This window comes from Synchiropus splendidus, chromosome 8 (assembly GCF_027744825.2).
Source record: "Synchiropus splendidus isolate RoL2022-P1 chromosome 8, RoL_Sspl_1.0, whole genome shotgun sequence".
Classification (NCBI taxonomy): Eukaryota; Metazoa; Chordata; class Actinopteri; order Syngnathiformes; family Callionymidae; genus Synchiropus; species Synchiropus splendidus.
In genome coordinates this window covers 5,509,526-5,535,852 of record NC_071341.1, presented here as the reverse complement: position 1 = coordinate 5,535,852, position 26,327 = coordinate 5,509,526, and the positions used below count along the sequence as shown (strand labels likewise).

General features: G+C 43.2%; 1 protein-coding gene and 1 pseudogene across 4 annotated transcripts in view; one reads left to right on the top strand and one right to left on the bottom strand.

Annotated features, from left to right (window-relative positions):
- The first annotated feature begins 6,751 nt into the window (after positions 1 to 6,751).
- On the top strand, positions 6,752 to 13,083 carry LOC128764091 (carotenoid-cleaving dioxygenase, mitochondrial-like; annotated as a pseudogene).
- Positions 13,084 to 14,564: 1,481 nt separating this feature from the next.
- usp32 (ubiquitin specific peptidase 32) overlaps positions 14,565 to 26,327 on the bottom strand; it is a 39,366-nt gene continuing 27,603 nt past the window's right edge. For 2 of the 4 annotated variants that reach the window (XM_053872086.1, XM_053872088.1), the window contains exons 17-34: positions 25,511 to 25,668; positions 24,512 to 24,593; positions 24,368 to 24,442; positions 23,575 to 23,713; positions 23,382 to 23,487; positions 22,539 to 22,712; positions 21,765 to 21,939; positions 21,552 to 21,703; positions 21,145 to 21,256; positions 20,882 to 21,078; positions 20,630 to 20,814; positions 20,123 to 20,209; positions 19,863 to 19,983; positions 19,540 to 19,731; positions 19,243 to 19,468; positions 18,585 to 18,991; positions 18,159 to 18,251; positions 14,565 to 16,789 (exon numbers count right to left, since the gene is read on the bottom strand). In XM_053872086.1, coding sequence (XP_053728061.1) covers positions 16,616 to 16,789; positions 18,159 to 18,251; positions 18,585 to 18,991; positions 19,243 to 19,468; positions 19,540 to 19,731; positions 19,863 to 19,983; positions 20,123 to 20,209; positions 20,630 to 20,814; positions 20,882 to 21,078; positions 21,145 to 21,256; positions 21,552 to 21,703; positions 21,765 to 21,939; positions 22,539 to 22,712; positions 23,382 to 23,487; positions 23,575 to 23,713; positions 24,368 to 24,442; positions 24,512 to 24,593; positions 25,511 to 25,668 — 2,855 coding nt within the window. In that variant the 3' untranslated portion in view covers positions 14,565 to 16,615. The remainder of the gene's footprint in view (positions 16,790 to 18,158; positions 18,252 to 18,584; positions 18,992 to 19,242; positions 19,469 to 19,539; positions 19,732 to 19,862; positions 19,984 to 20,122; positions 20,210 to 20,629; positions 20,815 to 20,881; positions 21,079 to 21,144; positions 21,257 to 21,551; positions 21,704 to 21,764; positions 21,940 to 22,538; positions 22,713 to 23,381; positions 23,488 to 23,574; positions 23,714 to 24,367; positions 24,443 to 24,511; positions 24,594 to 25,510; positions 25,669 to 26,327) is intronic. The other 2 variants (XM_053872087.1, XM_053872089.1) reach the window with 1 other exon arrangement.

The following is a 26,327-nucleotide window of genomic DNA, read 5'->3' as shown; positions in this document are numbered from 1 at the left end:
ATGGTTGTGCTTATTTAGCTTAGAATGTTGTATGATTTAAGGTTTTACTAATTCTTCTCCCTGTATCACTTCTATGGCAACCACTGTTGTTTTTGGCATCTGTTTTCAACCAAAATGCTCATTAGCTTTTGTCCCATTTTAGTCATGTCAGTATGTGATAGTTCAGTTCTAGTTCTTAAAACAGAGAGCATTTCTCTTGGAAAGAAAGTTATTTGATGTGTCTCTCTACTCCTCTCCTAGTGATACCACACACTTTGAGCAATTGCAAACAAATAAGTCTCTTTGATTGTCTCCTCAGATCACAGGACGTGGTACATGCAATCCATGTCCTGTCAGTCGGCTTCTCTAGCAAAAAGGTATTTGTGAGGGACTTCCTTCAAGGACGACAGCCACGCGGTGTGAGCTGTGTGGTGTGATCACTGAGAGGCTTTACATCTGCAATGATGCTGACAGCCCTACTACATGTCTTTTCATTAAACAATCTCCAGATTTGATGCTGAAAATGTGTGCTTGGCTTCTTTGGACAACCATGGCAAGACCTGCTCTGAATGGGACCAGACCTGTTAAACCGCTGGCCACTAATGCAATTCAGTTGCTGTTGGTACAGCTACAAAAAATGAATGTATAGTCCACCATTGTGTTCTATCAGAGCCAGTGCTGTAAATCTTATTGAAAATTAAATGTCCATATTGCGAACCTTCGGACATGACATGCTCGGTGAATGCACCAACACCTCTCACACACAAGCAGTCAGCATCAGTGATGCATCAGCTGCTGGGATATTTTCTAGCTGAAGATGGAATGAAATTCAAATGAACTGTAGTGTAGAAGGTCTGATCATTTTCATTACAAATTCACAGTCAATCCATGGTGATCGGCAGCAAAAATCCTGATCTGAGCATCCCTCATCAAAACGTCTGTGGCCTCATGCACAAAGATTTAGATTTCCTACTGAAACATGGTGTACGAACAAATGAGTTCAGATGCTCAAATCTGTGCGCATGCATTAACCCACACACATTTACTTGCACATCCCAATCCACGTTGGACCTGAGATCCAACCCCTCCCTTTCCAAACCTGCATTTAGATATGCAAATCACATATAAATAAGCCATGCACCAGAGATGCCACTCTCGTTCACAATCTAAAAACTCCAACTGGAAGTAGCAAGCTGGGATAAAAGCAACTTAAAGATGACCTTGAGTTTGTTGGAGCAATCTAAAGCTGTAGTTTATGTCATGGTGGCTCACATGGTGTGATCCAAACTCTAAACGCTACTGGGTCACTGAGGACTTGGACCCAGTTGCGTGCCACAAAGGGGCGACAGACAACACTGGAACAGTAAACACAGAGGAGTGTGACAGAATAAAAGCGCAACAATGAGAGCATGACAGTTTAACCAGGAAAAGGCAACTAGTCATGAGGGCAAGACAAGCAAGTCAATAACGTTAATCAAATCTAGAAAAGTGTAACACAATGCTGGGATTAATATTAGTACAACCTGCAACCTGTAGAAGCAAGCATGCGATGAAGCACATGGTCAGAGGTCTGTGTTTTTTGTGTTTATGCACCTTTGATCCGCACTTTGATCACATGAAAATGATTCCTATTGAAAACTACGTATTGTGATGTTCCTCAAGGACGTTTTACACCATGTTCCGCTGTGCACTATATCAGGTCTGGGGATGCCATTGCACAATGTTCAGTTGGCAGTGTGCTATTGTGAGTGGCACGAGCTGTGGCCAAAACAACCATCCCTATGTGTGTTGATTCTATTGCACCAAAAAAAAAAATCTAGGTCTTCTAATGTTAAAGAAAAATCCTGGATCCAGATAATGATCACTCCCAAAATTAAATCATTCCTGGTCCCATCTCCATGCCACATATTTCCTGAAACTTCTATCCATATTTGTCCATAACTTTTATCTCAGGACACAGACAAACCGACGCTGTTGAAAACATGACCTCCTTGGTCAAGGTAAAACATTATAATGAGACTGAGCTTTTATAACAGCAGTATGTGCAGCAGTATGGTTCATCAGTGTGAAGTGTTCATGCGCCAACAGGCACGAATGAATCAGCAGTTTCAACCATGGACTTCATGCCTCTGGTCAGTCGTCTCGTTGCTGTCAGTCGCCATCAGTTCAGCATGGTGTCACAACTTTACTGAGATTAGAGTCAAAGAGATGTGCTCTTCCATCAGTTGGGTCACAGATTAAACGGCACAGCGACGGCTGGACTCAAATCCAAGTCACAAGTGCAGCTAGTCCTCTAATCTCTGATTTGCAGAGAAGGTGTCGGCCTCAAATGCTCAGACTCGACATGCAGGGGCTAAATATTTATTTCATATCCGTTAACACCGCACTACTCTTGGCATTTCCCGTCCAGGCTTGTCACTGAAAGTCAGCCTCCTCAACCCATCCTCTCATTTTGGTATACAAATAAACTTCATTGGTTTGTCTTCTGTACTTCATGATCAGTTGTTTGTGGAAGTCTTGATGTTTTTCCATATCTGTGCATCGTTGTTATAGGGTGTTACAGAGTATCGTCGATTCACACCATTAAGGCAAGTGGCACACAGCGAGGCAGAAAACATGTGTTATGGAGGTAAACTGAATGTTTTATGCAACTAAAACATGGCCTCATGCCTCTACTTTTTCTCAGTTGTAACTTTCAAGTACGAGAGCAGACGCCTGGTTTGATAGAGAAATTATTGTCGCCAGTTGTCGCTCATCCTCCACCTTCGGACGGGGTTTGGCGCCCTCTATTGGCGAACGGTCACTCGTTTAATTAAAGCAGACGTTTTCCCATAAATGATGTGAACATTTTTTCGATACAGGTTACAAGATTATTTATCTATTTGAAAATGTCAGCCAGAAAATGTTTCTGTGAGTGATGTTAGTGGCTGCAGGAACCTGAGCGTTCAATGAAGACCATCCTGGCTTGGTCCACCTCTAAATACCTCACTGTCACATCACGCTTTCAAGACCATCTGTATGACGAAAGAATGCAATACTACACTGCTACACTGCTGATGTCACAGAGAGTGAGGTGGTTTGATGATACAACTTTCCCCAAAGCAAGAATAGTCATCGTGCACTATTGTAAACAAACGCACACGGACATGCTAAAGGAATAATAAAGTAAATGAATGAGGGAGTGAGTGAATAAAGGTGGGTCCAAGACAGAATCTCCTTGCTTTTCCCTGCCAGTCATTATGAGCAATGAAGAATTCATCTTAAATGTGTTTTTGTCTGCAGTGCTCCTCAAAATCACTGAACTCACAAGTGTATTGTGGCACTTCGAAGTGTTGACGTCCTCTGCTTCTCATAAGGCGGCTGTGCCACATTTACAGACACAAGCATCCAATACACAATGATGGGGAGACTAAAAACTATGTGCAACTTACTACAGTGTACAGTAACTTAAAGGTAGTTTAGCTACTAACAGAAATATATAACTTTTAGAAATACATGGAGCTATTATCGCAATATGGAGACGACTAGCATGGTGATATATGTTCCTTCAATCACATTTATTTTATTATGATTTCCATCAAGTCAGTAGAAGCAGGGAGCGTTGGTTATCAAGAGGGGTGCAGAGCAGGGTTTTAATCTGTGTATTTCCTCGTCCCGATGAGATCAGGAAAGATGAGACCCATCCTGGTTCTTCAAAGGTTTATACTCCTTTATACTCCAGTGTGTCAGGCCATGGGACTGGTTGACGTTGGTGGACCTGACACATGCATATTTTCATGTGCCCATCTTCCCGCACCACATTATCTGATGTTATCTGAAATTTTCCGGTCGGGGGTGATCACTTTCAATTCAATCGACTTCCGTTTTGGGTATTCGTTGGCTCCAAGGACCTTCCCCAAGATGGTGCACATGTCTTCGCCAGTGCTTCCATGGAGGACATGGAATCCTGGCATCCAGTGTGTAGTAGTTAGTTATTATTGTTACATAATGTTTGCAGCTATCAACGTGAGCACGGTACCCGTATGGACCACTGAGTGGGAAAAGCGTTCCAAGTAAAAGAGATACGAAACTTCGACTCCTGCTCCGTGTATTATTCTTGCACCCAAAACACTACACGGTGGGACGCCAGGGTCTGGGTCGCTTCTCGGTGAGCAGTCACCTGAGGAGTCTGATTCCGAGGTGGTGTCTTCAAGTGGTTCTGGAGGGTCTGTGTAATTCCCTGTTTGAACCTTTCGTAGAGTCTTCACTGGTGGATCTGACTCTTAAGAAGGTGTTGCTTCTGTTTACTCTCTTCCTTTCCATTGATCTCAGGAGTTAACTGTAGCTCCACCGTTATATTTAACATTCCGATGCTCTCACTAGCGATTGTGCTCATCGTCTTCTTCCTCTGTCGTCTACACCCACTTTTGTTCTGCCTTCTTCGGCCAATGGTGGTCCAATTTCCATTGTTGACCACCAACAACAGACAGACCTTGTCTGAGGCTGATCCTGTATGGTTCTCTTGACTAGCAAATGTTTAGAGGCAGCTCCCTCTAAATGCCCACGCACACAATAAATACGTTCTGTCGGAACACTCACTCGTTGTTAATGTTTTTTAAAAGATATCAAATTATGAAGTAATGAATGTAGAGCAAAGGGTCTAATGAATATATTCAAATTACTAACAAACTAAGATTTCATTCATTTTAATAGCTTGAAAAATGTAGTGGCTAAGTTTTTCTCGTCCGTATTTGGAAGACTTTGCTCTGTTGTGAAATGTGGCTTAATCTGTGAAGTGATCACAGTGGTAGCTGCTCATAAACCCGGTCAGCAGGAAGTCTTCGTTCTCAGGTTGGAAGTTCAATAGTTAATGTCTTACACAGCTGTCAAGGCAATTCATTTTGTGACACATGAGCTCTTTCACTTCAGATGAGGCTGTATGACTGGCTGGTGAACTTCATTGATGTTTTTGGTTTGTTTTGTATTTTCATCAGAATCACGTAAAAAAAAAGCCACTGGTGCAGGGTGATCGTATCCAACATCCATGGGTCCATACGCAATAATGCAGAGGTTTCAGTATAGCCTGAAGTCTCAAAGGTAGTTTAACTTTGGAACCAGAACCATTTGGAACCATTTCACCGCCAGGCCTCATAGTTCATCTGCAGTCTGTGCAAATTGAAACAAAACAGGAATAGTCCACTGCACAGTCCAACCATTAGTTCTTATTCAAGTGTGGTACAGAAATTCCATCACCTTCAGTTAGATCAGTTGTTCAATGATGATTCATCATTTTTGTCTGCCTCAGGCCAGACAGGCTGAATTTTATTTCTCATCGCTTTTATTGGTCCTTCAAAAACAACACAGTCTGTGCATGTACATTTTTACAAAACAAAATCAAGTGCAACATGAGTTACTACCTGCACACCAATTTAGATCTGTGCTCCAGCTATGGATGACCATGTGGTGAATGGGATACTTTTCTCTCCATCACAGTCAATTGCACCTGTACCACCCGCCCTGAACTCACCCTGCCCGCACTCACTTCACCTCTTTCTTCATCACTCAGGACAAATGGTCTGTTTTCCTGAGCTGAGTTTCCCTAACCTCATCTGTCAGTCTGTCCATAACATTAGCAAACGAGAATGAAATGAAATCTGATCCCAGAAACCCTGCGTCTCTCCCTCAATGCACCTCACCACTGTCTCACTGTCGTCATACATGTCCGGTACAAGCCTCACACACTTCTCTGATGCCCATGGCTTTATCATACACTAAAACACTTCTCACACATCTCTGAGAATACTGTCACAGGTTTTCTCTAGATCTACAAAGACACAGTGGTAAGGACTTGGTTGGTTATATCTGTGTGCTTTATTGACTCCACCAATGCGACGGTGCCCTCTGTTTCAACTCCTGTATAGTTCACACAATGTTCATGTACAGCAACCAGATAAGTGAAGATAATTCAGACTTACAGCTCCAACAAGGGGTCCTGCCTTTTGGTCACTGAGAGGGCAAACAGACCACTTGTCTTATAAAGAGATCAGATTTATAAAATATGCATTGTGTGATGTAAAAAAAAAAAATGTCATAAAGCCTGTTTAATCTGTTGTCTAATCAATCCTCACCTCCATTATGGTCAGTATTATCAAAACACATTCTCATTTCTCCTGCTGTCTGAGAAAGATAAGTTGTCACATTTTGATTGTTATAGTATATTTTATTCAAGTCCTATTTACTGATGAGAAATAATAATTGTGTCGGATTTGGCCTACTATAAGATGAATTGCCCATCATTTTCAGGCATTCACTTGTAAATCTTTTTTCCAGGTTATTATTTATTTATTTATTTATTTTTGCTGACAACAGGGCACAGACAATGATCCAGGAAATATGGCTTCATTTTCATGTATGGTGCGGGCACGCGGGGCATCGACGAGTGCAATATGATCAAATATTTGTCAGCGAGACAAAACCTTTATCTTTGCGAATAGCTGACCTCCTGTTTTATATTGGGACTACGAAGCGCCTCCGTATTTGTGCACATAAGCATGTAGTTGCTCTCTGGCTCTGTCAACTTATCAGCGGGGGCGTAGCATCCAGAGGGACCATATATAGCTCTGCATCAGTCGGAGGAAGGCACACGGTCTGCTCCCCAATCCGGGCCCAAACAGGTGGATCACGCCAGGCATCAGCTCAGGAACACTACAGGTAAGGCAGACTTTCATGGTGGGTCTCATCTATCCTCATATTGACAGTTTGTCTTCCGACAGTCGCGAAGTCACCGACGGAGATGCAGCGCTTCACAGATGTGCACGGCCTCCCGAGCATTGAGAAGCTGGTTTGCTCCGTGGAAGAAACCCCCGAGCCGCCATCAGCACCAACATCACCGGCAGGATCCCAGAATGGATCAGCGGCAGCTTCTTAAGAAACGGGCCGGGCAAGTTCGAGATTGGAAGTCAGAAGTGAGCGCGACTGTCTCGCCCTGTCCGACTGTGTTTTAGTGATTTGACATGCGTTATGACTGTCAGTGATCGTTATTGTTGTTGTCTTGGTTTGTTTTTACAAACCTGTTTTGGAAAACATTTTCCCAATTGTTCTTTTTCCTCCTTCTTCTTTTTCATGTCTTATCAGTAATACATTAATGATATTAATCAAGATCAAAAGTTTCCAAACAATTTGAAGTTGCGGACAGAAGGGAGGGAGATGTTTGCAGATGACACTGTGATCTGTGGTGAGAGCAGGCTGCCAGTGGACAGGTGAAGTTACAGGATGAAGAGATAAAGTAGGCGGGGGGTTTAAAGTACTGAGGCTCAACTGTCCAGGAAGCGATGGAGAGTGTGAGAAAGAGGTGAAGAAGCGGGTGCAGGCAGGATGGAATCATTGGAGAAAAGTGTCAGGTGTGATGTGTGACAAAAGGGTGACGGCAAGGATGAAAGGGACGTGTACACAACTGTGGTCAGCAATGTTGTATGGTTTGGAAACAGTAGCACTGAGGAAAAGACAGGAGGCACAGCTAGAGGTAGCAGAGATGAAGATGCTGAGGCTCTCTCTGGGAGTGAGCAGGATGGATGTCAGGTGTTTAGGAGACAAAGTCAGAGAGGCTAGACTGAGATGGTTTGGACATGTACAGAGGAGAGATAGCCAGTACATTGGTTGGAAGATGTTGAGGTTGGAACTGCCAGGCAGAAGGTGGAGTGGAAGGCCAAAGAGGAGATTTATGGACGTGATGAAGGAGGACATGAGGTTTGTAGGGTTTGAGAGAAGAGGAGGCAGAGGACAGGGTGAGATGGAGGAGGATGATCCGCTGTGGCCACCGCTGAAGGGAGAAGCCATAAGTAGAAGAAGAAGGACAGAAGGGAGGGAATTTCATTCAGTTACGTCCATCTCAGGCCTAACACTAACACAGGTGTTACAGACATTAACATGAGATTCAACTCACCGACCACAGCTAGTGTGGACTCCATAGTCAAGAATGAGGGAGTCACACCTTTCCTAAGTTCAGCGTGGTTCATGTCCATGTGGCCATGTGCTACCTTACCCCTCAACTGACACCTCCTGCCTCTCCCTGTGGCAGGTTCAACCACTGGTTTGATGGCATGGCTCTCCTGCACCAGTTCAAAATATCCAACGGTCAGGTGACGTACAAGAGCCGCTTCCTGTCCAGCGACAGCTACCAGGCCAACCAGGAGAACAACCGCATTGCTGTGTCAGAGTTCGGAACCGTTACCATGCCAGACCCGTGTAAAAACCTCTTCCAGCGCTTTCTTTCAAAGTTTGAGCTCCCACGTGAGTGACTGGAGGAGTGGCGAGGGGCTCAGACAGTGGGGGAAACAATATGTGTTTCATATCTGAAGTTTAAGTGCAGCAAGAAAACTTCAAAACGCTGAGTTTAGTTGGACTGTCATATGATTAAAAAATAGCTGAGTTAACTTGAGATTAATGGCAAATTAGTCACATATTTTGTATCAGTTCTAAATGTAACTTAAAGGAAGAGTGGCCAGTAATGTTTACAATGTTGTGCTTTCAGCAAGTTGTTGAGCCCCTGAGGTCAGGTCAAGAGAATGTTCCTGGCAGTTAAATTAGGTTGTTGGACACTCTGGTGTTGATAACATCTGTCTTTAAGTTGCATTTGGAACAGATAGAAAATGTGTCATTAATTTGATGTTAATCTTGAGTTAACTTTAGATTTTTGTAATGTAACTGTGATCTATTGACAGCCCTAAGCATGAGTGTTGTAAAAATCAAAAGGTAAAAACACTACTGAATCAGTACAGTAGAGATACATACAGCACTGCATATTTTAGTGCAATACTACATCATAAAGCACACCAGCAGAATGGTGAAGTTGCAATACTGTAGAATACTGTACAGCAGAGTGCAGTATAGCACATCACAATTAATTCAAAAATGGTTTACTTTTTTTCATATATATTTTTATCAGTAGGTGACTTCTACTTCTTCCAACCCATTGCATCAAAGTACAATAGAGTATAAAGCAGTGTGCAGTATAGAATAGTGTAGTACATAGTAGATCAGAGGTGGGCAATTAAATTTCCCAAGGGGCCGGGTTATATATTGTGACCGTTGAGAAGGGCCGTCAAACACAAAGAGAGGAGGACAAGAGAAAATTGAAAATAAAAATCATGTGTGATTATGAATTTACACTGTAAAAATGCATAGAAACTGTTGCTTTGTTGTGTTTTATTTTATTTAAACCACATTCCATTTAAAGATTGTCAATGTGGCTCATACATTTCAAAATTTACTTAAGGGACAAGAAATGCTCCTAAAATAGCCACGAGAGACGATTTAGAAAAAATAATTAAACAAGAAGGTTATGTTTCAGTTACATCATAATAAACAAAAAACAATCCATAAGACAAAATGTCAGAGACAACAACAATGTCAGTTTTATAGTTTTGCTCTGACTCCAGGAGGGCCACATAAATACAGTCAAAGGGCCGCATTTGGCCCCCGGGCCGCACTTTGCCCAGGTCTGTAGTAGATCATAGGGCAGGATGCCAAAGATAGTTTGCATTACTTCCAAATGAAATCTTGGTCAATTTAGTGGCATATTGTATAGCTTGTGTTTATATACCAAATAAAGTATCTATTTTAACGGGTCCAACTGCCTTCACTTCAGGTCCCACTGACAACGCCAACGTGAGCTTTGTGACCTACAAGGGTGATTATTATGTCAGCACTGAAACAAGCTGCATGCGGAGGGTGGACCCAGAGACCCTGGAGACCAGAGAAAGGGTGTGGTGATGCTGTGGAATAAGGGCTAAGCTTTGCACGCATTCATAACCACTGGTGGTGTCCCTCAGGTGGACTGGACCAAGTTTGTTGCAGTGAATGGAGCCACGGCGCATCCTCACACCGAGCCTGACGGGACCACCTACAACATGGGGAACTCCTACTCCCTGAAAGGTACCATTCATCTCAGCAGGTGAGCCATAGATCCAGAGGCACACTCATCGTTGTTTACTGTGTTCGAAGGTTCGTACTACAACATCATCTGTGTGCCTGGCACTAAGACCTCAGAAGATGAGACTCTGGAGGGAGCCACGATCCTCTGCTCTATCCCATCAGAGAACAAGAGCAAGGTCTCATACTACCACAGCTTTGGTGAGCAGGCCACTGTTCATCCAAGCATGTTTGGAAACACAGTGTTACGTCTTGCAGTATACCTGCCGATTTGACCCTCACAACACATTATTAGGAAATCATTTATCAACGGCAGGTTGCTATCTACTAACTATTATATCTATATTATTATCGTTGTTTTAGCAGCATGTTTTTTTTTCTCACTGAGCTTCTTTACACCTTGTACACAATATTACAAAAGGTATTTGCTCACCTGCCTTGACTCACATGAACTTAAGTGCCATTCACTCTAAGTCTCTGCTGTAATTCATCCCAAAGGTGTTCTATCGGGTTCAGTTCAGGACTCAGTGCAGGCTGGTCAAGTTCATCCTAACCGGACTCTATCATCCATGTCTTTATGGACCTTGCTTTGTGCACTAGTGCACAGTCATGTTGGAAGAAGAGACTGTTCCCACAAGGTTGGGAGCATGGAATTGTCCATAATGTTTTGGTATCTTCAAAGTTTCTTTCACTGAAACTAAGGGGCCAAACCCATCTCCTGAAAAACAACCCCACACCATAATTCCTCCTCCACCAAATATCACACTTGGCACAATGAGGTCCATCAGATTGCCCGATGTGATTCATCACTCCAGAGAAGGTGTCTCCTCTTGCTTTATAGTCTAGTGGCGGCCTGCTTCACACCACCGCATCCGGCGCTTTGCATTGCACTAGGTAATGTATGGCTTGGATGCAGCTGCTCGGCCATGGAAACCCATTCCATGAAGCTTTCTGTGTACTGTACTTGGGCTAATCTGAAGGCCACATGAAGTTTGGAGCTCTGGAGCAATTGACTGTGCAGAAAGTTGCCGACCTCTTTGCACGATGCGCCTCAGCATCTGCTGACCCCTCTCTGTCAGTTTACATGGCTGACCACTTTGTGGCTGAGTTGCTGTTGTTCCCTGTCCCCTGTTGTTTTGCTTATATAAAAGCTCACAGTTGACTGTGGAAATTTCACGACTGGATTTGCTGTACAGGTGGCAGCATCCTATGACAGTTCCACGCTGGAATTCACCGAGCTCCTGATAGCGTCTCATTGTTTCACAAATGTTTGTCAACACAGTCTGCAGGACTTGGTGCTGGGTTTTATACACCTGTGGCCAGGCCAAGTGATCAGGACACCTGATTCTGATCATTTGGATGGGTGAGCAAATACTTTTGGTAATATATATATATATATATAGTGTATCTCTATTCCCTGTTCGGTCTGAACCTTCGAATAGTAGCTTTATTAGCTTTTTTTGGATCCCTCTCAGCCATGTCAGAAAACTACATGGTTTTTATCGAGCAACCTATGAAGATGGACCTCTTGAAGATTGTGACAGGAAAGCTGAGGGGGAGGAGCATCAGTGATGGAATCTACTGGGAGCCAAAAAGCGACACCATTTTCCATTTGATCAACAAACACACAGGAGAGGTAATGGTTGGCTTTTTCCATCCTGCCCCGGTGGCAGAACTGATGATGACTCATTTCATGACTTCAGGTGAGCAGTGTCAAGTATCTTGCCAAGCCGCTGGCAACCTTCCACCAGATCAACGCCTTCGAGCAGGACGGTCTGCTGGTCGTGGACATGTGCGAGTCTGACGATGGCAAGGCCTTCACTAACTACAACATCCAGAACCTACGCAAGTCTGGGGAAGCGCTTGATGAAGTAAGCCGCAGAGCTGTGAGTGAGTTGTCACACCAGATCTGTTGTCTCAACTGTGCTGCTCCTCGTAGGTGTACAACACCTTGTGTAGAAACTTTCCTCGCCGTTTTGTGCTTCCCCTCGATGTCGATGGCGCAACACCTTATGGCCGCAACCTGAACACCCGGCACAACAGCACTGCCTCGTGTATAAGGATCAGCAAAAATAAGGTCAGTCACAGGTAAATACAGCTGTGAAGCAGCACCAACAACCTTCCCTGACCGCAGCATCAGTCACTTTGATCTTGGCAAAAGAAAAAGTGTGTCAACTGTGGAAGCCAAAGTGTATAAATGAAAATGCTGGAGAAAAGGAGGTCAAGAGAAACTGTCTCCAGTATTATTGTTTTTCTTTTTGAAATACCTACAAGATAAATAAATAAACAAGAACTTTTGCTTTGCACACAATTTTATGTTGCCTTTGAAACTGAAAAACATTGCTGCAGATTGTGCAGATCCAATAAAATATGTTTTGTTTAGTTTCAAGAGACAAATTATTTAAGATTTGTTATTTGTCAGTGGTAACCATAAGGTGCATTACTATGTCTATCCTTTCTACTTTCAGTTTTATTGTGACCAGAAGTGCCCCCTTGTATGACATAAAAACATAAGTCTGCAAGTTTTGTTTCTTCGAAACGCATGTCATCTGCAGCCCAGAGGACCTCTACGGAGAGCAGCTTCGCCTGTATGTGGGTCTTGAGTTCCCGCAGATCAACTATAGCAAGTACAACACTACCGCTACTTTTATGGCTGTGGCTTCAGGCATTTGGTGGGCGACACGCTGATCAAGATGGATCTTCAGGGGAAGCAGATGAAGGTGAAGCAGCACAACCAGTTCTTCTTGTCTCATAAGTCAATGTATCAGTACGTAAACCAAAAGTCACATATTCTTCCTCATCTTGAAGGTGTGGGATCATCCGGGTCTCTATCCGTCTGAACCAGTCTTTGTGCCTGCCCCCGATGCCACAGCGGAGGATGATGGCGTCATACTCTCAGTGGTTATCACTCCAGAAAAGGTGGGTCGACCACTGTGTGGATTCATTACCCTGATGTTTTTTTTTTTTCTTTTATCCTGCATTAAATAAGAAGGTAGTTTGTTTGAATATAGTTGGCTACATCTCTGATTGACCTGAACTTTGGTCAGCTTAAGCGCACTTTCTTTCTCCTCAAGGACAAGAGCACGTTCCTCGTTCCTCCTTTTAGACGCCTCCACATTTGAAGAGCTGGGCCGGGCTGCTGTGCCCGTCAACATCCCATACGGGTTCCATGGCACATTCAACTCCACCGCATAGGCAGCCCCAGATATGCATAAGCGATGCGCGGTGTGGACTGTTTTCACTGTTGTGAATGAGAGATGTCTTCTGTTCGACTGCATGTCTTTGGTTCTTGCACAGGTCAGTGTTGAGTCTCAGTCTGCTGGAGAGCCAACAGGCGAATGATGAAACACACAACCAATACCAGAATTTGTTTGATCGTCACATCATCATGAGCTAGTCTTTCAACAACCGTTTCTGACGAAGATGACGTGAGACTGGGAGTCAATATTTATTTCTAGCTCCTACATGTGAAGAATCTTTTCATTTCATTTCGGCGTTTGAAAACAAAACTAAACACCTGTGATTGTTGCAAAGTACACTACAGTATTGTGTCATGTTGATATTGTTTCACTGTGTTTTTATTCCAATAAAGTGACACGGCTAAATGGATGTGTTTGGAGGCATTTTCTGTGTGTTTAAACTGGGACTGCGGCCAAAAGAATTGATCAGATGAATTACATATTTTATTATTAATTATTAATAATGGCTAATAAAGTTTTCTGATGCCAGAATTATCTACTTTGATCCGTACACATGGGCTTCAGCATCAGGGTGTAAGTGCTCAAGTGATGAGTGAGCAGAATTTTCCAATAAGTCCTATCTTATCTGGGCACCATCATAATTTATAACAAGGCAAACCTAGCAGTGGTGCATGAAACACGTTTATCTTCCAAGCCAACAATCACACACTGTTTCACCTATCAGGTGTCTGAAGAGTGGTGCTGCTTGTTTTAGCCGACGCCCGATTGGTCAAACCGTGCGTGCTAGATGTGACAATAGCAGCAGCACCCTCCTCTGAGGACTGGTTTGAAGATCGCTGTCCTACATGATTAATCTGTTTTATTTGGATTGATCATTTCTTTTCGTCAGTAATTTATTAATCCAAATAATTGTCACACATTATTATATGCATCACTTTGAGAGACATCAGCCTCAGATGTGCGTCAATATGAACAGCCATCAAATGACTGAAATGTCTTTTGTAACAGGTGAAATATAAGTACTTAGAAAAGCTCTGCAGCTGACCAGCGCCGAGGAGCAAGTTTCAGCTGAATTAATAAAAAAATAAATAAATAAATGTATTGACTTTGATTGTCAATAAAATGACCTCCACAATGGAGAATTGTGTTGATGGGTGACAAAAACAAAATGTCACCCGGTTAAGTTAGGACCTGAAGGTTGGGAACCTTGGCCGATCCTAGTTTATGACACAAACAACAATGAATGAATAATACCAGAAGAGGCAGATGGGAAATGAAACGCTTTTCGCACTTCTATATATCTTACATATTCTATACATCGCCTGGAGAAATCTCTTGGTCACATGGAAAAGAATAATCGGGCTCCTTAAAAAAAATGTTCCCAGCCCACACTGTGTAGACATAGAGATTAGAGAGGTTTTGCTCATTGTTAAATTCCAGCACACTAATAAGAAAAAAAACCACACCACCTATTGGTCTCGGTCTGCAGTTTAATTAGTTGCTTGGGTATTAGTTAAAGAACAGGATCACTCCAGATACAACTACAAGTACAGTAGTTTGTACAGTTCATATTCAAATACATCGTTTTTTTTTTCCATCGACTTATTTACAAAACACACTTTCATATGTACACGTCAGTGCAATGTCACTTTCTTTCAAAAAAAAAAAAACAACACCTTTTACAAAAAGAATTCATTAAATTAAACACCTTGTTCTGATTTGACATAAATCAGGTTTAAATAGGGGCTACAGACTCTGACAGACAGCTCAGTAGTAGGACCCACTGCCCACAGACGCACGTCTGCTCAGCCGAGGGGGTGAAACTAGCTGGACCTGTGGTTGACAAGACTTTTTTTTTTTTTTTTTTTTTTGCTTCAACACTTGCCCTAGTCATCAGTTGATACCAGGAACATTCAGAACCATAGAGACCCCGACAGATATTGCACCTTAAGTAAACCAAGAAAACATCAGCGTCCCTTTGAGGAAGAAAAACAAGCGCCACAGACTCACAGCAACAACAGTAATTACAGTCAAAGGAAAATCCTGCTCCAAATCGACAGCTGAGGTGTGATCACAGTGACCAACAGTTCATTAAAGCCGAGAAGAAATGAGCGGTTGATTGTTCCCTCAGCTGAGGCACGTTATCAAAAGCAGAACATCTCCTCATCGGGGTTCCACAGGCAACTGAAGTTATTCACATCTCTCTTCTGGGGTGAATTCACATCGCATACAAGGTCTCAAAACACTTTTCACTCTTGCTTGTCTGGCACGCTGGAGGGACCAGCACAGGGCTGAATATTTTCGGACTTGAAATGGATTTATGGAAACAAACGCAGAGAGAACAGCAGAAGGAAATTGTGCGGCTTAAACGGCAGGAGGAATCACCTTTCTCCTCCATCATGTTGGCAAGCATCAATGGAAACTCAACCTGGGACTGAAGATAACACTTCTTAATGAAGAAAGGTAAATCAAGTTTCACTACTCTACAGGTTTGTGAGGGCGAATCTGATGACACATCAATTCACAGAATTTTAATTGACAAATTGTCATTAAAAAAAACCAAACGTGTTCAATGTTAATGTGGTGATGGTGGAAAGACGTCTTGAGTACACAACTGATGTGGTACCCAATACCAGAAAATGCCATTGAATACACGGGAAATTGACCTTAGATCTGTAAGAAAATAATAATAATTGGAGTGGTAACACAGCTGAATCACTTTAATGGCTTTAACTTGCTACATTTATGAATTTGGTTTTAAATAAAAGTAGAATAGCAGCAAACTCATCAGCAGCATCCTTTTTTTCATTATGACTACAAGAGTGAGATAATTCCTGGATCTATGGTATTGATGTTGGTATCATGCAGGCATGTTCTGAGGAACAGCCACCGATCAAACAGCTGAGAAAAGAAACAAAAACAAGGTGCAAACGGTGAAAGATCCACACGTCATGTGGGTTTCATTCCTTACTACAAGGATGACTTTCTTTCATAAAAAGCATCAACACAAAAAATAATAAAAATCTATATAAAATTATCAGAAATCAACAATATTTCCCTCTCCCTTCATCTCTTGGCATATGAGATGCTTTACAAGTCAACATTGCACAAATCTCTTTTCATCAGTGGAAGCTTTTGGCGAAATCGGAGCCCAGTGTCTCTTCAGGAACTCGAGTGTGCTACCTGAAATGTGTGTCTTAATACTGACTTGGGTGTTAATGGCGGGCTGAAGATCTGATGAGGTAGTGAGGGACTAACGTTTGTCTGGACTCACTGATCAAAGTTTGCGTTAAAATCTCACAGCATCTGTTGAAAAGTTGAACCTTGAAAAGGGTTTGGCCTTAACACTTTCAGCCTAGGTCTCTTGTGGTTTTTCTTCATGGGGCTCAATGGTTCAGTCACAAGTAAAGAGAATTGGCCACATTCAGAGATGTAATGAGTTCATGGCAAGCGCAGAGGAGGAGCGTGTTTTTAGTGCTTTCACCAGAGGTCATCGGATCGTTGGGTTTCAGGGAGGCGAGCTGCAGTCACTGCAGGATGCAGTACTTCCTGTAGTCTGACTCAAAGTCCTCGTCCATGCTACTGGTGTCGGCCATCTTCTTGCCATCGATCCTCGGCAGGAACTGGGAGTAGTTGACACCCTGCTGCTCGTAGAACAGGATGTAGGCCGAGTCTGTGTCGATCTCCTGTGAGTGAACTTCCTGTGAAACACACCAACACATGGTCACTGCATCATTTCTGAGGAAATAACAATCGAACACAAGTTATCAGGAATATGTCTTTAAGCTCTGTACAGTGCGGCTAGTCAGCGCATTTATAGCACAACCTGTTGAGTCAGGACATCTTCAGCAAACTCCCAGTTTGTGCACAACAAACAGCACGCACACGATAGACAAATAGATACTCTGAGGTCATCAGCATCTGACTCCCAGCAACAACCCAAATAGGATCCATATGCACAGTATGTGTTAATGATGGTCCTAAACTTGACCCCTGAAGGATCTTAAACTGAAGCTCCCAGAAAAAAAAATATTGATTACGATACGCTATACAATACTAGCACAATATTTTTGCCGATGATAATGATCCTGTCACGATACAGGGATTTTGCAATTATTAATATAGTGTAAGAAATGTCATCCAATTTCACATGCATGGCAACCAAGTAAAACAAAATCTATATTCGCAGGGGCTTACACACACAGACCACATTTTCATGCAGAGAGGAGCCCGACCGAGGCAATAAGTTGATTCGCGCTCCGAGTCTGATCGCAGCAGGTTGTCCTGGTTTATAAGTTGCGGAGCTGAATTATTCAGTAATATCACCTCTATGACGAGAGATGGTGCTATGAGCTCTTCTGGTCCTGTTGGTTCCACTGAACGCTCAGTAGAATAAGAACCCATATGCTGACAGGCATCAGGAGGACACTGTGAGACAGCTATAGTATCAGGCTCTGTATGCTGAGATGCAATTATGATCCACGATTTGTCGTTTTTTTTTTTTTTTGATTACTTTCTTTTCAAATAGAACTCCGCAGCACCTACTGGACATGCAAAGTGGCTCTTCCATGTGGAGGCTTCAAGCTTCCTTTTGTGAGTTTATTGATGTTTTAACATTGATATTTGGCGCCAGATCACATAGTAGAGGTATTTTATAAATAAATCATTTTCATTCATCTGTTTTGAAAACCAGTTCAGAAGTGACTCAATGATCGTTCTCCAGCATAGACTGGCATAGACGTATTGCTTTTCAGTTTCTTCTTGTTTTCACAGCTCGAATGCTCTTAAGATTCTTCCCATCTTATTCAAATTCTAAAATGCAAAACATCAACTTTGTTCGAGTTGGCATTATCCTAGTGGGAGTCTAAGCAGAAAGCAGGTTATGTTGCGAATCCATCAAATCCATACTTAAGTAAGGGCCCACCTTGGAATCCCAACATCTCATTACCTGGAGAGCAAATTCTCTTCCTAGCACTGAGTCAATATTAATGAAAAAAAAAGTTGAATGAATGAACAAACATAATGACTCAAGATCCCACTCAAGATCAAGAATTAGAAAAGTGGTTTTACCTTGCAGCTGCTGTCGTTGTAACAGTACCACTTGTCGTTGGGGTTTTTGGCGTACGTTACATAGTGGCCTCCTCCCATGATTCCCGAATGACACTGAGGTGAAAGACAAGATGGAATCACAGCACGTCGCTTCACTTCAAAGCAGACATCACATCAGACACATGAAAAACAGAATTTTCAAAAGAAACGTTCTCTGGTACAATGTCACTAATATGATGTAATATTTCTCAAATATCAAACTCAAAAGCTTTCCACTCCAAATAGCTTCTTACTGCCTGACTTGCATTTCTTATTTACAAGAGAGGGAGATGATTCAGATGAAAAAAAAGGTTAGCAGCAGCAAGATAAAGCTTAACATTAGAACAGCTTGGGTCTGAAAAAATCAAGCCAACCTGCTGCAGCACCACAGTGCCGTTACACACTCACCGATATTGCATAAAGACTGTACATGGCATCCAGACACTGGTTTCTGTGCAGGAGCAGGGAGCAGTCCAGATCTGAGCGACTGTCCATGCTGCAGTCCGAGTACAGGCCGTTGCTGTCACCGTTCATTAGAACCACGTCACAGTGGCTGCTAGACGCCTCTGTGCTGAAAGACGACTCGGCCGATCCGGATCCTCCTTCTGCTTGAGGCGTGTCCTCTCGCTGCTCTGCATCTATAACTGAGGCACTGTCGAGGTTCTCCTTGCTACTGGAGAGTCTGTGTCTGCTGCCGAGCTGGGGCAGACGTAAGCGCCCTGGTCTGCGGCTTCCACCGCCAGCTTTGGGACTGCTGGAGGGGCTGCTGCCGCGGCTCAACGACTGGGCAGACTTCCTGCTGGAGGCTGGTGAGGCTGAGAGAAAACAAAGAATCATCATGCATAGTGGCAAAAGAAGGAAACCTAGTATCATGCTAATGAGATGTTCTGCCACTTCAGGTGCAATGTAAAGGAGTAGCTGCTCACTCAGCTGATCAGATAACAAAGAGCTGACAGGATAAGAAAGTCACGAACATAAAAATGCAACTCAGTTTTTGTGTATGAAAGAGCTCAGGTGCATGGGGTCAAGAAGGTTGAAGCAATAATAATGGAAAAGTGACTGCTACCTTTGTACAGGTTGCAGAATCCAGCCGGGGCAGAGATGGATGACAGGTTGTCTTCACCGACCCTCAGAAGGTCTTCACTCTGACTGCGAGAGTGCAGGCAGGATGGCTCCAGCTCTCTGGGGGCCAGGAAGGCGCTGGGGTCAAAATTCTCTCGAGGAAATTTCACTATCTTCTGAGACTTTATCCAGCGGCCGTTTACAAACTGGAAGCGCTTCAGGTGAACAATCTGCAGCCAAAAGAGCTCAGAGGTCAGAGACGATCTTTAGGAGAGCAAGGTTCAAGAGAAGTTGCACGCACCAGGATGGGGGGCAGCCGCCAGAGGTCCAGCTTCTTGGTGGCTAACCGGTGAGTCTTACATTTGGAGCAATAGTAGAGCTCGTCCTCTCCAAGCTCTTCCTCACTGGTGAAGGCCTTGAGACAGCTGTCCAGGCTGATGGGCTCTGCCTGGGCCCGCCGGGACTGCTCCACACTGCAGTGCTCCTCCACAATCTGGAAGCACAATGTCATGTCCAAGGTCAAACTCTCAACACACTTGATGTCAAATAACCGAAACTCCTTTCCTACCACATTCAAATAAACAAACAAACAAACAAAAATAAACGACAAGAAGAGTGCCTCACCCTCTCCTGGGAGGTTTGATATCGAAGATGTAGGGCAGTGGGATCCCAGTCAACAGCAATGTAGGCATTTCCCACGGAGGCCCGCTCTTCTGTACAGTCCACTGTGCAGCCACGACAGAATCTGGACCACACAAAGACAAAGTTAGAATATCAACCATGAACCCAGCGATTAATCGGAGACCTGTCAGGCTTCATTAGTACATATGCAGCAACAGAAACAGTGGTTAACTTGTGCAGCAAACTGTGTTCACTTGTCTTACCTATACCATGGGCACCAGGCACAGGAGTTGCCATCTTTTCCCACTACCCGTAACGTAAATGGATACTGGTAGCCCATGCTGTCATCACTGCAACAGAACGAATAACAAAAAAAACATTTAGACACAGCCCCTTTCTTTAAACTGAACTACATCCAACTTATCAGTTAACTTTTTGCCCCATCTGGTCTTGTGAAGTGTCCCTCTTTGAAATGATATTGAGCATAAACAATAACCACCAGCTGGCACGTCATGTGGAACACAGTGAGGTAACTTTGTGTAGCAATGAAACCTTGAAACCATTTAGCAAAAAAACATCATCCTGTTTTTCTCCAGCATCCCTTAATAAACCTGGCAGAACACAGCACTGATGTGACCCAATGAGAGGAATATATCAGCTCAAGGTATAAGTGACAGCTAATGATGATGTTTTCAAAGAGGACTGGCATGCTGGAACTTATCTGTGTATGTGGCTGCATGTTGTTCAACTTAAGGCTTGTGAACACTCACCAGTCCTGAGCATGGTTACTGGCCTCCTGAGGAGGCAGTGGACTGGCCAGTCGAGACACTTGAATCCAAACAGCATCATACAAGTCCTTCTTGCTAGTGTGGACGGTGCATGGGACTATGAGCGGCATGCCAAACAAGCTGGGTCTGTTTTTTTGCGATGACAGGAAGTACAACTCTGTGCGCATCTGAAAGACAATGCCACTGTAAGACAACAATAAGACATGACAGCTCATGTTCACAAGAAAAGTTTACCATCTTCCTGTGCATGGCAATAATGTAGCCAATGAAGGGGCTTTCTTGCACCGGTGTGACGTGACCATTGGCAACACCATTGGCCAGGGGCGTCTCTGGACTGCAGGCTGCTAGAGAGGGTCCACCATTGGGAATAAGTGTAGGACTAGAATCCATTTGGTCATTGGAAACTGAACTGTTGGCCATCGGAGTAACATCTGAGGAGGATAAAAGTCTCAATTTGTACAGAAGGGGAACCACCTGGGACCAGTGGCTGAGCTCACCTCTCAGATTGGGAGAACAGAGGGATGTTGGAGAACCTGGCACTGGGATCTCAAAAGCACACAGGAATCCGTTAACAGACAGACGGACCTTCTGGTTATCCAGTGGAAAATTCTGAACACAGAAGAAGACGGATATTGTTTAGATGACACAATGGTAGGCAAATGGCAACATAATATCAGACTTCAAAACAGATTGGCAGGTTTATTCAAGTGGTTTTCACTATCCAAAAATGTTTGTTGTGAATAATATACTGCACATACACAGAACTTTATCAAGAAAATGTTTTGAATGTCCTATAACTGCACTCAAACACATCCGTTGTAAGCCACTTGTAAGTCTATGTCAAGAACGTCCATGTCACGTCTGCACTTGCATATCGTATTGACTGGTCCCTAATCGTCACTACCTTGATGTTGGAGGTGTGGACCTCAGCCAGCAAAATCTGCTCAGGCTTCAGGCTGCACAGTTCACTCAGCTGCTTTTTCAGCCCTGTGTACTTCTCGTCCATGTTCAGCCTCAGCCCGAACCGCACTGGAGTGGTGCCATCCAGTTTAATGACTGCACACACAACATGTCAGCTGCTTGTGAACCACTGAGAAACACAAAGCTAGCAACCCACCAGTGATCTCCAGATGCATGGAGCTGTCCATAGGTAGAGGCAGTGAAAGGAAGTTGAAGGGGTCAAAGCGAGCGCTGATGTGACCACAGGTCTTGCACTTCACCTGGGATTTCAGCTGACCGTGGAACAGGTCTACCACGATAGAGCGGTTCCTACGCAGATGGTTCTCCCATGCCTATTGGACGCAACAACACAGAGTTCAGAAGAAGACTTAACCATGGGAGTGAGTACTTGGCCTTTAATTGACTTGAGACAACCACAGTTTCATCATTTCATTCAAAGTAGTGAACATGTGCACACCGTATACCTCCAGTCCGCTTGAACTGATTAAATCATTAAATAGGGAGTCTTGTCTTGGTTTGCCAAGTTCCCTTCAATGGTTTCACGCATATGATGAGAAAATGACAATGCTGAGTTGAACAGTAGAACTGGAGGTGGAATTCACTGCTTGGTAGTTGGTGAAAGCAGTTCTGCCATTTCAAGGCTATTTCAGCTTCTTTTCGTTATGACCGCTTTCTGCTTAAATATGATCAGGTTTCTGCTGAAACTGATCTAAGTAAAATCTTTTCTAGATACGTATGGCTTGGGTCAATTTTTCAGATAACTTATCTGATCATTAAGCGATATTAAATGCCAAATAGGTGGGATTAGGATCAGATTAGGCCCGTCTAAAGAATATTTCCCAAAAGCCATGAATTATCATTCCACACTTTTTTTGACGACAGCGTAAACACTGCAGCATATTTCAACACACGCAGGGTATGAAGGCCTGACCTCAGAAGCCACTTCCCAGTCGGGCCGACCATCGCTGTCCTTCAGTTCTACATAGGGTTTCTCATGGACTCGGTTCAGGTCCTCATGCAGTCCATCCAGCAGAAAGGCAAGTAGTTCCTGGGAGTCTTGTTGTTGGAAGCCATTGAAACGTGGGGCATACTTTGCTATGGTCCACTGAAGACAGAAGTTAAAGGTGAAAACCACAACTACACAACAAGATCATCTTGCCAGTATAATTATTGATACAAACTCCAGACATGCCCATAGTTCTTTATTATTAATACTAAGGCACGCTAAACAAAGAACATCACCTGAAGGGATGAAACGGTTTGTTTCCCTTACTGCACAATGGAATAAAGGAAGAATAAAAGCTCTTGGAATGAAGTCTTGGGTAAGCGTTATTTTAGATGGTCAGTCACATCTTAACATCAAGACCGGAAAACTGAAGCCAAGTGCCTTGTCGCAGATGAACCAATTGAAACCAAGGAATTAAAAGCTCTTAGAGTTTTATGACTTTATTATATAAGCCAGATATTATGTGCAACGTGCCATCTGAAAACAAATAAGTGAATGAAGCAGGGATGCAAAGAGCCCCTAGGTTTTGGCTTCCCCATCAGCACTAGCCACGGCATTGTAATACAACTCTTTAGAGGCAGAGAGGATACTGTGAGCCCCCAGCACTAGGTGTTCGAAAACCTTTTATCAGGTCTAGCCTTGCGCTTCTCACAGCTCTCCATTGACAGGTCCCACATAGATCATTATGTATAATGGTTAAATGGTGTGGGTCTCTGGTAAATCATGATTGCGCCAAAATTAAATCCCATAGTAGCTCATCATTCTCACTCTAAGTTTGAGAGGAGCCACGTTCTTCTGTGTCCCACTCCACAGCTCCATCACCAGGTCGCCATAACACTTGGCCATGTGACCTCGCATTCCGATGGGGTTAGTTCTGTCAACAAAACCACATTTGCCCATTTAATGTCAGAGGAACATAGTGACACAGAGAAATCAACATGTTTGCACCCAGAGGCAGCACCTGTTAAGCTCATAGAGGTGTCTTCCTGAGATGAAGTAGTCTGTCAGAGGTTTAGTGTTGCTCACACACTGAATGCTGGAGTTCATGAAACAGGTATTCCCCAGGTTGCTGAGGCCCGTGGCCCCCTTCTCTGTGGGAACTGAGCAAGATAGAACAAAATAGTAGTTGACATTCTGATGTAACCAAGGCTTGGTGTGAGCACTGAGGGTAAAACAGATGGAAGGTTGTTAGTCAGACATTTTGGGCCTTTACATTCGTACGTTTGAAATCTGCGGCCCGAAAAGTCAACACAATCAAACACTTGGCAGGTCATAAAGAGCTCCACACCATGATGGGTTATGTGACCATTCATGGTCCATTTCTTTTGAAGTATAAGGCATCAAACATAGTATTGTCTTTACTACCTGCTCACTGCAGCAGGTTAAAAAACTCATTGTCATTACACATGCTTCCTATAATATTTCATGTACAGTATGTGATGAGAATGACAGAGAAATAGATGCTGAGTTCAATCTAGGACTTCAATGTATAATATTGAACAAAAGGCAAAACCATGGGAGTAGCAGTGAGTGGAAGGTAAAAAGCTGAGGCTGTTGAGCTTTAATGCCAGGAAAACTGGTGCCAACAGAGCTCACATTGGACATTTGAGCGATTAAAAAGCATTCAGCTAAAGACTGTTGAGTTTATCATTACTATGGAAACAAACAAACTCAGATATGACTCACGATATTAAAGGTGTAAGGAAACAGAGGAGCACAATATTAGAAGCCTGTGCTCAAGTTAACTGCCTCACCTTTGTGTCGATCCATTTTGCTACTGTTGGCAATGAAGGACATTTCTTCAGGCCAGCTCATGTCTTTGTTACGGACTGTGGAAGAGACAGATAATAATATTAACCTTAGAGTTTCTAATGCACTTGAAGGCTTGTGTGCATTACCCTCAATGACCAACTGCTGCTCGTCATAAATTTTCAGACTTTCCAGAGTGTGATCCTCATCGTCCAAGAGAGTGAGGTAATTCTGCGCGCACACACACACACACACACACACACACACATTGAAATATAATTTACAAATATTATATGCAAATTGTGAATACACCAAACACAAAAATATTTATTTAATTTATTTTAATAAATAAAGCAACAAATCAATGCTTGAGTAGGACTCCACTCGACTCGTGAATTTTCCTGTAGAAGCAGTGTAGTCTGCACAGTACACTTGCGAATGTCCCCAGAAAAACAGACGTAAATCATTCCAGGGGAATGAAGACCAATGAGGATATTTTTTTCAGATTTCGCATTCGCTAATAAAATCAATACTGCACTGAAAACTGACTTAGCTGATCATGGATCACTGCATGTCTACTTCCACACCTCAGTGGGGATCTTGCTTGAGTAAAGTGAAAATGTAACTGTGTGACAAATGTACGGTGAGCAAACGTCTACAACAAAAAAGACAGCAAATGATTCCTCCAAGAAAAAACTACAGCACAAAAGTGAAACTTAGCAAAGAACTGTTTTTAACACAGTTATGTAAGATTTGTAACTATTTTCATGCTTTATCTCGTCAATGCCACTACGAGGGAAATGCTGAATGCTATGTTATGCTGGGTTTTTATATTTACTGCGCTGGCTCCACGTACCACATATTCCACAGGATGAATTTCATTTTCACAAATCCCACACATTGTCCGTCCCCCAGAGGAAACAGGGGATCAAGAATGTAAAAGCATATTACTGCAGACAAACCTGAGATGAGCAGTAGCTCAGTATTAACGTGATTCTAACTTCAACAGCTCATAATATTTCACATTTCTGAAAGCATTTTTATCGAGCATGTTGAGATTGCTACTTTGTACTCAAGCCAAAGTCGTCTCAGTACAGTATGCATTGCTTGTGTGTGTTTAAGGCCAAGTGTGCCAATCGTCTCCAGACCTCACTGTTGTACAGCCACAGCCTCATGTCCTCCTCTTTGATACGAAGCCGCTGGGACAGGTAGAGATGGATGTCTTTGATAGTGCCCATGCGACTGAACGAGCCGGTGTAGGCCAACACTCGCTTCAGGGGAGCGTTAGGAGATGGCACGTTACCTGCTGAGGCAGCAGACGCACAAACACAGTTTAGACAGAAGCTAAGCTGCCAACAACAAATCATTGATGCTATGTCAAAGGTTTAGTAGATAAGAACAAATAGAAAAAAAACCTCACAACTGTGCAGTTCGCTTATGTTTGAGTGAGGATTGTTGTAAGGAAGCAGCAAGCCGTTGAGATGGGGAGATTTTTCAATCAAAGTAGTTCGTCTCAATTAGACTCAGATTAGATTCCATGCCTTTGATTAATCCTGTTACAGGATTGACTGGTTTGCAGGGCAGGGCTTTTCATTTTAATAATTTACCTCCATACAGTCTTGCGATTCAATTTGGAGATTCATTATACAGTGAGCTGGAGTTCGGTTGAACCAGCTGAGTGCCTGCAGAACCAAGATCACAGCAGGTAGCTGCATCTGAACGCTCACCAGGGAAAAGATACTTGCTTGGCAAGTGTGCAGCCTCATGGCCGAACTAGTCCCTTCCATACTAACAATGTATCTTTATTTTTCAGCCTCTTCTCCTTCTGATCACTACAACATTCTGCATTCATGTTAGGCACTGCAGGCTGGTTATTCAGCAAGAGTTTCGTAAACCAAAGACAATTATTGGGTCTCAATATTGCAGACTAGTGACTTACAGTACTTATCAGACTCGTGTGCTCTG